Source organism: Physella acuta, unplaced genomic scaffold (genome assembly GCF_028476545.2).
Source record: "Physella acuta isolate Inbredline_101_S28 unplaced genomic scaffold, ASM2847654v3 ptg000314l, whole genome shotgun sequence".
Taxonomy (NCBI): domain Eukaryota; kingdom Metazoa; phylum Mollusca; class Gastropoda; family Physidae; genus Physella; species Physella acuta.
This window is the reverse complement of record NW_026731833.1, coordinates 522,501-535,552: the sequence shown is the minus strand read 5'-3', so window position 1 is coordinate 535,552 and position 13,052 is coordinate 522,501. Positions and strand designations below refer to the sequence as shown.

General features: G+C 34.9%; 1 protein-coding gene across 1 annotated transcript in view; it reads right to left on the bottom strand.

The window, feature by feature from the left end:
- Positions 1-13,052, bottom strand: part of LOC131940257 (sushi, von Willebrand factor type A, EGF and pentraxin domain-containing protein 1) — a 28,644-nt gene that overhangs the window by 14,099 nt on the left and 1,493 nt on the right. The window contains exons 3-12 of the mRNA XM_059298892.1: positions 12,098-12,232; positions 9,568-9,700; positions 8,221-8,345; positions 7,374-7,562; positions 7,071-7,247; positions 5,919-6,161; positions 4,786-4,962; positions 3,152-3,325; positions 895-1,143; positions 255-461 (exon numbers count right to left, since the gene is read on the bottom strand). Of these exons, the coding sequence (XP_059154875.1) occupies positions 255-461; positions 895-1,143; positions 3,152-3,325; positions 4,786-4,962; positions 5,919-6,161; positions 7,071-7,247; positions 7,374-7,562; positions 8,221-8,345; positions 9,568-9,700; positions 12,098-12,232 (1,809 nt within the window). The remainder of the gene's footprint in view (positions 1-254; positions 462-894; positions 1,144-3,151; positions 3,326-4,785; positions 4,963-5,918; positions 6,162-7,070; positions 7,248-7,373; positions 7,563-8,220; positions 8,346-9,567; positions 9,701-12,097; positions 12,233-13,052) is intronic.

Here is a 13,052-nt window from a genome sequence, read left to right as displayed (position 1 = left end):
ACAAACACAATCCTTAATGTCATTTAAGATCAATTTATTTTAAGATGCTAATTTATAGGAGCTACAATTATGTTGGTATTTCCAGTTATTGGTCATTTTAACTATCTTCCAATAATTTTCTCAACGCAGCCACAATTAAGCATAGTAAAATATAAGATTTAATAACTTTTTCATTTGTTTGTCATTTAGCACGATTAAATCGTATGAATAGTATATAATTTAAACCAAAATATTAAATAAAATATGTCATTTACCGTTACAATAAGGCTTGACATTCCCTGACCACACCCACTGAAGTCCAGTAGACAGCTTGTCACATTTGATAGAGCTGGGACCATTGATTGGGTTACCATCTGTACAGTTGAGGAGACAGCTGGCCCCATACACGTATTGGTTGGGACAGTTGTAGTTGATGAGGACTTTGCCGGATGTGTCTATGTTGGGTGCTTCACAAGAGGTGGCTAACAAAAGTTAAAATTTTATTTAGGAGCAATATTATTTTAAATGCTCAAGACATTTTTTTTGGGCGTGACCTTCCAGGGGATAATAAAGTTAAAACAACTCTTATTTGTGATATCGGCATAACAGAGAGAATGATCAGCATTATGCCTAGCCCCCTCTATTTTCACTATGAACTCTCAGGTAAGTAGTACGACCACGCCATCGGACTGTTTGTGGCAATTAATTTAGTTAGCCATTACTTTGAACGAATTATCGAAGCTGTTGGTGTCTAATAGAAATCTAATAACCGACCAAATTAAACTTGAATCACAATATACACATTTTCTTTTTTGAGCGTTTTCTTGTTATCTTAACATGGCTATATATTTATCTATAACATTGAAAGAAGTTACATTCATATTTGATTAAAGGTGTAATCACTACTGTACTTACTTTTGACGTTGATGACAAAAGTACAGTTAGCAGAGTTCCCTTGTCTATCTGTGGCAGTTACAATCACTGTACTAGTGCCAATATCAAAAGCTGAGCCAGAGATTGGGTTGCCAAGTAAAACAACAGGTTCATTAGAATTGTCTGTAGCTTTTGGTAGAGTGTAGTTCACGTATGTAGGTTCTCCTAGACTGGCGGCTACAACTTCAAAACTTATTGGACATCCATCAGGAAATGTTGGAGCTTGGGTGTCTGTTGTAGTTTTAGTTATTACAAACATTTTAACAATCTTTGTTTTAATTCAAATGTTGTGTTATTGTTTGTTTTACCCTATTATTTTCATGCAACTGATAAATATAGAAAAACAAAAATGTAAGTTCATGTCATAAAATAATTATATGACGAAAAAATGATTTTTTATATTGCATGATCGAGCAAACCGCTAGTACTTATACTTTTTAATAATTGAATTTTCTAATTTAAATTTGAATTTTTATATCTAATAAATAATTAGTTTAAAAAAGCTAGATAATATTGGTTTACCATGGGAGACGAATGATCTGTGAATGCAAACACTAAAACAGACACTAGAAACTAAAAGAAAACTTGCGAAAAGATAATGTACGCAAACAGAAATATCATATAAATTAACCTAACAATTTTAGCTACAAGTATTGGAACATATTTGTTCTTTGCCTTAATTTAATAAAGTGGGAGGGATCTCCCCTAAACTTTCTTGTATATCTATATCTATACAAGCGAAGTGGATGTTGTTTGGTGTGTCTGTTTTGTTACTAACTGATTGGGTACATGCAGATAAATTGCAAAGAAATTGTTTTTGACAAAGTTTGCTTTTTACTCTCTTTTAATGAGCAAATTAGAGTTATCTTAATCATCGAGTTTAAAGTGACCGAAACTAACATAGAGCGACAGCGGCGTTAAATAAAATATACATTTTTAAAGTGCTTGAATTAGATCAACCAATTGCAGATAAAACAAAAAGTTGTTATTTGGTAATGAGATAGCTCCGGTGTTGTAGTCCCCTAAAAAATACCAGATTTTCAGAAATATCATATCAAAGGTTAAAATTGAAACGATTTACTCTTCAATATTTATTGTTAAAGGGACGCTACTGTGCCAGTAATTTAAACATTCCATTTCCCCCGCTCTTTGACCACACACACACACACACACACACACACACACACACACACACACACACACACACAAACACACACACACACACATACACACACACACGCACACACACACACACAATTGATTCAAAAAAATATTTTAAAATTCTTAACAGTTTTTAAAATATGTGTTAAACCTATGCTGTACTTTATTTTTATTGCAAAATAAATACGATTATAAAATTGTAACATTAGTCTCTGAAACGACGATTCCTGATCGGCCTACATGTGTACATTTTAATATAGCCTTTTTCCTATCATTGCTACCAGCAATAGCACTAACCATAATATTACTTAACTTTTAGGATTATGTTTAATATTAGTACGCTTTTATGGTCAATGTCAATCAGTAGTCGATATGTGGATATTTTTTACTCCAATTTTCGGACAGTGGGTATTTAGAAGAGAGAAATTACCCGAGGTAAGTTATGACGGGGGAAATATCTGAAGGTGATTGTCGGGGGGAGTGGTAATTTCCTGCGTCCTATATAGGTTGCGGTTAGTAGTGTCTTATTTTTGTGGATTGTCCTTCGTAGCTTTAACTTAACATTGAGATCTGGACTTAACGGAAATCGTACACAAGTTTAAAAAAACCTTTGCAAAACTCTCTTATATTTATAATTTAAAATTCATCTACCTAACATCTAAAAGTACTTAACTTATAGGCTTTTGTAATATTGGAGGTAGAGTAAGTACCACTTTCTTTTACCGGAAATCTCCCAAAAATTAAAAGAAAAATACAATTTAATTTGATATTTGAATCCTATATAATATTTCATTAACCTCCCTGAAACGGTACTGAAGTTATGGTATTTACATACATACAGTCGGGCGGACAGGTTTAAATAGCTAAGTTTTTATGGGTCCGGGAGGATATAAATCGTAGAACTTTGTCAATTTCTGGATTAAGATTTTTGCACAACTACAAAGCATCGCTTACGTTTTGTATACGATATAGCGGGTAGGTGGACATGGGCGAAAACCGTTAAAAGTGCATTTAAATCGTGTGCTTGAATACAATATTTTCTCGGCACTCTGTAGATAAAAATGTAAAAATTGCTCACCTAAACACGATCCAGTTTGCGACCACGCCACGTTAATGTTACACGTGATAGTCAAAGGTGGGTGGGCCATGTAACCTTGGTCACAGTTCAGTGAACAAACATCTTGGTATTTTTGACCATTGGGACAAGTGAAGTTACCTTTTGCTACAGGTGGTGGGTCCACGCATGATCGAGCTGTGATACAGTTTGATCAATGTTTAATCTTAAAAAAAAAACAGCCAGTTGGTAAGTGCCTAGCTCCTTTAAATGTGTAACTTTAAATAACAAAAACACAAGAATTTTTAAATGTATAATTATACAGATTTAATGATTAGAGGTTAAAAACATTAATATACAGTTTAAAAAGAGGTATTTTTTTAACCAATGTCATTCAAGACTAATAATAGAATAAGCTTTAATATTGTATATTAAGTAGTAATATTAAATAATGATTCCATTTTCATACAGCACATAACCTTACGAGTTCTTTCTTTTTTACATCTTATACATTTCTGATTTGAAAAAAAGCAAACGCTTTTTTATTTTCGTTCTTAATTGTAATATTTGATTGGATTTCCATAAAAACTATGGAGGCGGCTGAGAATAATATTGAAATTGTGGAAATTATATTTAAATAAATATTATTACAAAAAGCTGTTTGATTTTTGACGGACTTTATATGAATGCAATTGATGTTTTCGGTAACTAAACGCAATTTTTCAAAATGACAAAAACAACTTGGTTTGTAAACATTTAAGGCACAAAATGTAAACGAAAATGATTGAACTAAGTAATGTGGTTTAAAAAGAAAAAAATGTATTTAAAAATTGTATCGGCAATGTTTTTAAATACAAACTTCTATTAGCTTTTTTTTGTGAAATGATTTTTTAGAATATCAATCACGGAGTTCCTGTACAGCCAATAAATGTTTATCTGAAACTTCGGGTTACAGGTTAGTCTCGATAAAAATGGAGATGTAACCTTAAACTAAAAAAAAATATGTTTAAGTTCTTTAGATTTGCATCTTTTTAAACATCGATTCTGAAAGTATTACACTTCTAAATTTATTTTATTCTTTTTACGGATACTTTGTTGGCGAAATCTAAAACAAATAAAATAAAACAAACATGTTTTTTTGATCTAAACTCAACAAACGTGGCCACCTCCATCCTGTGTTGAGCCTTATAGGCCGTTGACTCCGATTTCAGCCTAGTTTCCGTTCTGAATTTTCTTCCACAACCCTTGTCCAACCAAAAAAAAAAATTACACGGCATCAATTATTTGATTGTGTAGTTATCTCTCCTTTATGAATTGCTTTCAGCAGGTATCGAGCCTCATCTGTCTGACGGTTCTAACTCGGAACTTTTCGGTTTTGCAGCCATGAGCGTTACCTACCAGCAGAGGCGTAGCGAAGGGGGGGGGGGGGGGCGGGGGGGGGGGAGGACGTATGTCCTCGGGCGCCGACCTTAAGGGGGTCGCAAAATCGAAAGTTTGAGGGGGGGGGGGGTGCAAATGAAAAGTTCGGGGGGGGGGGGTGCAAATCGAAAGTTTGTCCCCGGGCGCCGGGAAGGGTGGCTACGCCTCTGCCTACCAGACAATGTAGACCTTAATAGACTGGTGCCAAGTTACATTGTACCTTCTAAATGTCTACTTACGTTTACAAATTGGTCTGGCACCACTCCATGTCTGCTTTTCTAGACAAGTCTGTGTTGATACGTCCACCAGCTCATACGCTTGTTGACATGTTGTTGTACAGACAGATCCATAAGCGTTACCATGGGAACAGTTTACAAACGAGTTGTTCCCCTCAATGTAGTCTGAACAACGTTTGGCTGAAAAATGATTATTCAGACTTAGAAATATAAATCGTCCAGAAAAGAATATCAAAACGGACCTTAAAATCTATTTCGAATAATGCATTAAATAATTGAAATTTCATATGCACATTTTTTGTCTTGTTATGAAATGCGGAGGCCCATTCAAGCGTTGGGCCTTTGGCTATCATTTGATTTTTTAGCTTTTTATTTTTTGTGATATTACCTATTGTGAATGGTAGTGCAATACTGATACAACGGAAATAAATAAACTGTGTTATTTTTTACAGTTTTTTTTTTCATTTTACCGTATACGTCTTTATTACTAATATTATGTATATGTGAGTTTAAAATACAACCTTTGAAGTTTACAACTTAGCAAGTGTCCCTTACATTTTATGTCAAAAGGTTTTATTCCGAGGCTAGAGTCTAGTCCGCGTCAGCTTTTACAAATTGTGTTTTTAGTAGAACATAATAGGTTTTTCAAAGTCCATACTATAAGAGATATGTTTCTGGAGCCTATTTTCATCTTTTGGAAAATTGGGTTGCGGCATTCTTGTGTATACCGCTCTTAGTCTGAGGATTATGCTCATGGCGGGTCGTTTTTTAGTTGGACATAAAAGGATTCAGAATCTTTCAAGGTCTACGGAACATAACGGTTGTCAGACTGCTTTGTATTTAGGAAGAAATATTTTGATCCAGTTGAGTACTTAATGGCATACATTTTTATTCATTATTTTGATATTTAGCTTCTGCTCTCTCACCATTTCAAAAGATTTTTTCAAATTGTACCCAATCAATAGAAATTGGCTTTTGTTTCTTACTTGATATTATGTTAATTGTACAATTCAAAATATTTCCCAATTTATCTTCTCAACAAATATGAATATTATGTTTGTCTAACTTTGAGTTCAGTTATTTAAAGCTGGCTGCCGTCAAGAATAAAACAAAAACACTTTCCTAGACTTACTTACCTGTAACGTGAACCAACTTAGTACAGCGAGTGATTTTATTTGAGCTGTCTATAGCTGTAAACACGACAGGTGTGGTGCCCACGTCAAACAAGGATCCTGATTGTACGTCGCTTGTTACAGTAACTGGTAAACCAGAGTTGTCCTGCACTTTTGGTGGGTCCCAGGTCACATTAACCTTAGCCAGACGGGGTCCCGCGAAAACTTTAATGTCTGGTCCGCAATCAACAGATGGGGGTGTTGCATCTATACATATGTTAAAGTATTAAATTTAGAACAACTATCCTTGACTTTTTATTGTGTAGGGTAATGTACAGTAGCCATATATGAGAGATGTGGATGTTGCAGTACAATGAGTGTTGTGGTTTGTGAGTAGTTGTATCTGGGATTGGATGTTGAATGTAGTGGTATTCATATGGTGTCTTGTTTGTTCTGTGTAACATTGTTGGAGTTGGCAATGATTTTAGGGCGTTATGTGATGGTGTGTTTGGTTAAAGTAGTTTTTGTTTAACCGTTTTTCGAACGCTGTAATAATTATTTAGCTCTTTTTGTAGAAAAAGTTTATAAATATAAATAAATCATAAAATATTTAATATAAATGAAATACAAACGTTAGAAAATATCATTGAAAGTCTTTTAATTATATTTTTACGATTTATGATTTCCCGTCTACATTCAACATAATTCTTTGATTACAATTTTGCTTGATTGATTAACTTTAGTTTCATTTTCAATAAATGATTTTTCTACTCCTTATTTGTGTTTTGTGTTGCATGCTGGGTTGTGTAGTGTATAGGGAAGAGTGTGTGTGGGGGGTTTGTGAGATTAGTGTAAATTTGTGTTTATTAACCGCTGGAGCGTCAGGTGTTTTATTAAATGGGTCGAGTGTGGGGTGGGTTTGTAAAGAGGGGTGTTGGTTTTTATTTGGTGCATAGTTCAAAGTGTTGTGCCCGGTTTATATATATATATATATATATATATATATATATATATATATATATATATATATATATATATATATATATATATATATATATATATATATATATATATATGTAGAGAGAGAGAAAGAGAGAAACAGAGAGTGAGAGAGAGAAACAGAGAGAAAGAAAGAGAGAGAGAGGTAGTGATGGAGAGAGAGATCCAACATATTACCGTTGCAGATTCCTGATAATGACCATTTTTTGTTAAACTGACAAGATATTGAGTCGTTTCCGTCTGTTTCATAGCCGTCACTACATGTTAAAGCACACATAGATTTGTAGCTAAAGCGTTGGTCATCACAATCGAAAGATCCATTCTTGACATTGGGCAGCTTGCCACATCTTATCGCTGTGGAATATTTCGAAGTAAATGTCGGTTTTGTCACTGTAGGCTACTCCTTCAATAACTTTAGTACGGATTAAGGAAAATAACTTGCTTACTCCTATAAAAAATTAAATATATGTTTAAAATAACCTTGGCATTCGGGTTTCGCTGATGACCAGGACTGTGTTTCGAGGCATTCAGCACTATCAGATCCATTTATTTTGTAACCATCGTTGCAAGTATAGCTGCACACACTGCCATAAATGTTTTTGTTCTCCGAGGGAAAGCAGTTTGCAACTCCATGAAGTATGTTTGTGTTAGTTAAAGGACATCGACGAACTTGCAAATAATACATTTCATTGTGTTACGTATTAAGAAGCTTTAGTGTTTTTAATTTTTTTTTTTTTTTTTTCCCGTAAATTCCAAAGACACATTGGGCAGATAAAGTAGAGAGCGTCATCATACAGAGGACCAGTGTGGCCAACACTATGCCAAACCGCCTAAGTTTTCTGAACGTTAATCAGAGCTTAATGGACCAGTAGCGTAGCAAGGGGCGGGAGTCGGGGGGGACATATGTCCCCGGGCGCCGACCTTAGGGGGGCGCCAAATTGAAAGTTTGAGGGGGGGGGGTGCAAATGAAAAGTTCGAGGGGGGGTGCAAATGAAAAGTTCGAGGGGGGGGGGGGTGCAAATCGAAAATTTGCTCCCAAGGGGGCGCCAAATTGAAAGTATGTCCCCGGGCGCCGGGAAGGGTCGCTACGCCTCTGTAATGGACTCAGTAACATCCTATATACTATGCAATTCTTATTTGTGAATTTTGGTGTAGCATTCGCGAGCTAATAACCTGACCCCACCATCCCATTAAAAAAATGAGCACAGTTGATTCATTTCCGTGGGATCAATATTACACTACCATTTACAGTAGGTTATATCACAAAAAATGTCCACATTTGTGCAAAGCAAATAAAAAAAAAGAAATTCGAATTAATGTAAATTACCTGTAACAGAAAAAGAAAATGAGCAAGTAGCCATTAAGCCTTTGCTGTCTTTTGCCATGTAGGAGATCAGATGTGTTCCTTCTCCGTGTCGAGTGCCTGGTAAATTTCCCTGTGTCTGTGTAATTCTGTTTTACATTTTAAACATAAAAAACTTTCAAATGAATTTTTGCATTAAAATGCAGTCGATAAAACTTGTGCTAATTTTTTTTTCAAAATGAATTAGTAAATTCAAATATTAGAACAGTAATGAAAATAAACATTCTAGTTGGTTCGTTTGATTTTTAGGTTCTATTATTCGTTCCATTTCATTTTTTGAAACAAATCATTAATAGAAATTAATTGGCATCATCATCATAATACCGTATTACTTATTGGTGTCGTTGGGACACGAAAGTTGACCTTATAATGCTCTGTTTTCTCGGTCAGGCAGCCAAGTCCAATTCCCAATGTCGTCCATCCGATGACGTCTTATTTCTTTCCATTCTTCTCCCTCCTGTTGCAGTGCCTTCAATATTATTTTAGCAGTTTGTGACATGCCCATGCCATACTTTGCTCATTAGACTCTTAAATGAACCAATTGCATTAGCGATTATTTCTCTGACATAATCATTAGTTATTTGATCTCTTTATGAGATCTCAATGAGTCTGCGTAGATATATAATTTCCAGGATTTCATTTCTTCTCTGAAGGTCTGCGTTGAGGGTCCATTTCTAGCTTCAATGTTGAAGGACTGACACCACCAATAACAACATGAGTTAAACTTAATGGAGATACGGTCACGGCAAATGTTTCTTAGGCTACTAAGTGCTGTTGTTTGAGCGAGCATTTCCTGCAATTATTTCTTGCCTCGTTTGAGAAATTAATAGGCCCTATTTATTTCATAAGAAATACAGTAGCGTTTGTTTGTTTATGCCTTTCTTTCCTTTGAAGCGTACTTTTTAATACATGTTTACACCGTTGCAATATAATGAGTTTGTATGTGTGTGTGTGTGTGTGTGTGTGTGTGTGTGTGTGTGTGTTAGTCGGGGGAGGGCTGTATGGTGTTAAATTAGCCGAACACTCACACTAGGTTGTAGGAATAGTTTACGTTTCTAGAGTGGAAAATTAATGGCATCTTTATTGTTGAATAGAGCAATGGTTATGACCCTAAATGAAATTAGTGAGTATAATAATATATTAAAATTATATCCGCGGAAATAGTCTATAAGACATTTTTTATTTGAGCATATTATTAATGTTTCAGTATATATATATATATATATATATATATATATATATATATATATATATATATATATATATATATATATATATATATTGGTTTAGTTTGCTATGCCTTAATCTTACCCCAAAGCACCATCTTCTGGATCTTTAGCAGTAGCTGTCGCCCATGCGACCGGAATCTTATCCTCACCCGCATTAGTGTAGTAAACTTTTCCATCTATATCTTTGGGACATGTTATAAAAGGTGGCCTGTTTTCTGAAAAGAACGATAGTTTATAAATCATAATACCGGAAATTCATAAAATTTAGACTCTCTATGAAATACCTAAGCAATTAATGCCATCCCAGTCGTTTTCAGACATTGTATAAAATGTCAGTCGTTATTTAATTTTCCTAGGCATTATATAAAATTTCAAATGTGTGATATGCCCAGATTGCAAATGTTTTTGTTAATAAGCAGTCAAAAAACGAAACAAATATAAAAAACCCTTTATAGCTATAGTCTTATAGAAGCATTGAAAATAAGAAAATAAAACTAATATGCCTCATTTCATAAAAGCTTGCGTCGCTGAGATATGAAAAATATGTTATGAGCGACCAACGCTTTTATAAAAAAGAGATTTGTTGTATTTTCTTATTTTTAGTGCATTTAAAAGCATGTTGCTTTTAAGGTATTTTCTATTTGTTTTATTATCTACTTTTTAGTGATTTCTTTATTTATAAACACCATCAGTTGTATGCGATTTCTGTAAGATGAGTATCTGCCCTGTGACCACAATTGATAGACAAAAGCATGCACATAAGGTGAAAGATATTTCATAATCCTGCTACCTTCCTTTAGTTTCAAATCGTTTAAAAGCTATATTATCTGAACCCAATTCGTATCTGGAAATTTCGAACGAAATCACTACATTATTAGTGGATCAAAATTAAGTTACGAGATACACCACCAACCCAAAACAAAGAAACAGACGTTGCGAACTAAATCATCATCATTTCCCGTTCGTGCCCAATACACACTGGAGGATGAATTAGAATACATCTGCTTCAGAGACCTCGGCATATGAGGATAGTGTGGCCAGCACTATGTCCAGCCGCATTTCTTTCCCTAACGTGAGTTAGGTACCCATCAGAGCTGGTTGGACTCAGGGACGATCCACTGATTTGAACCTGAATCCGAACTCGAGACTCTCGAGTTAACAGCCTATCTCACTAACGCTAGACCACGCTGTCCCATTGTGAACTAAATAAAAGCTTTTATAAATACAAAATGAACAACATGATAGCTTTACTGTGAGAACAAAGGAATCAGTAGTGTTATATATGATAATTTGTTGCAGCACGGAAGGCTGGAATGGCATTTTGAATTGCACTTTATTTTATTTTTTGCGCAAAGCCATTTGTTATTTAATCATACACCTCAAAAATACTTGGCCACCTACTGTGGACTGAGCTATAGCAACAGATCGAAGAGGTATTTCGTGGTCAGGAACATCTTCAGCCTTGAGCAAGCCTGATTACAAAAACTGAATGGTGATCTAGCATAGAATTTGTTCAAAATGCATCACACTGTTCCAAGTCGGCAAAAACGATTATCTGCCACATTCATGACAATAAGTAGCCGATTTCGTGGAAAACAGCGCCCATTGTCTACTTCAAGAATATGAAGCCGCACAGTATCCCCGAAATATGCAGATTCATTTTCGATTGTCTCTTATTTTATAATGCATTCTCAATGTTGAAGCGAATAGTACACCAAACATTTCCTCACCGTCAACATCTTTAAGTGGCGCAGTCTCGCATGTCAGTTTTTCAAACAGGCTAGTTGATTTTCAGGCTGCTTAACACTTTATTCGCTAATTCTCGGCCGTTGTTGGAGTCTAAAATCAATGCAGCACTAAACAGAGGAAATATGCCTATACAAGTTGTAAACTAATTCTTCTGTGTATGTGTTTTGAGAGGTCTGAGAACCACACACTAGGTTCGATGATCTTGGTACACGATTATAAACTTAAATGTCTTGTCAGGTAGGTATTGAAAGTCATATAGTTTCACTTGGCAGTGAAAACTGTGAAAAAAAGAAACCATAGGTTTCACTACAATGCTTTTCTTTACACATTTTCGCTTCTTCTAGCATGGCTCACAAAGGTGAAAATAAAGTTCAATGTTATGAGGCGTAATTTTCTTGTATTTATGAGCAAACTTTTTCAACATTATGTAGCTTCATTGTTGGCTATTAGCCAAATGAGTGTCGTAAATTATATCAAATATTTCCGATTCTCTGAGATAAAACTGAATAGTACTGATGACCCTTTTTAGGAAAAATTAACTTAATGTTTCCTATTATCATAATATCTTAATGTGTCAGCAGAACCGTAGTAGTAATTTTCGCCATTTTCATTTCATTCACTAGTTCGTGGATTATTTAAGGAAAACACAATTTTTAGAATTATTCACTTTGCCTGTTTGTTATTTGGTATTCTATAGAATGACTAGGAAATTATAAAATATGATAAAAATATGCTGTATATTTCATAAAGTTACCACCCATTACAGTCATTGTATACAATGCCTATGTATCCTATAGAATGCCGGATTTCAAGCACTAATTATTATGAGCATTTCCCACTAAATTAAAAACATTAAAACTTACCTGGGGGGCCGCTATTGCATTGAACAAAAAGGCACACAATTGGTTTTATTCCTGTAGCAATTGAAACAATTAATTTTATAACCCGTAAGAATCGTTTGTTTCTGTGCAACTCAAGTCCATCCTTTGGGAGATAATCTATTGAATAAGCAAACACAGGAATGTTTTGTATACAATCTCCTCTAAATGATAAAAACTAAAAACCAATATGCAATATTTGTATCTGTCTGTACAGTCTATGACCCCCAGTTATTGTTTTCGTAACTAGGCAAGAAAACAATAAAAATGAACTGAGTTTAATTACTTGTTAGTACTAAGACACTGTTTAGTCTATATAAAAGGAGAGCAGGAATCCCCCACCCCTTAAAAAACCTCGAAACATTTACCCTCTCAAGACATTACCCTCGGAGCAGTTACCTCCCCGCCCCTAGTCAATCACTCCCCCCCCACTCCCCCCGCTCAGTTAGAGTTGTGGTTAGGTGAAGGTTTAGAATTGGTGTTAGGATTGATTTTTGGGGCAAGGGTTAGCTTTAAGTTTATGGTTATGGTTTGGGGTTAGATTTAAGGTTAGATTTCTTCAGAAACGGGTGGGGGGTAATTTAGTGTAGAGGTTTGGTGGGTAATTGACCGAGGGTATTGCCCTAGACCCCATAAGATTTATATTTTACGCTGCTGGACTACAGCGTTATAGGTAGTTTAATTTAACTTGAAACTTTTAATTCCTTGACAAAATAAATGAAGCAGGTTACACATAAGCAACATTATTGATTTATCGATCTGCGACAGCGAGACACTTATAAACACTGGTACGCACCTTTCAAAAAAAAATCTCAAATTGTATTTATGTATTTTCATGTAAACCTGCTCTCGCTGCCTACCCATGCTCGAGTGGGGAAGCAGCAAGAGAGGAATTATATTAAACGCAAAAAAGAAAAGAATTGATGATCAAGATAAGCCA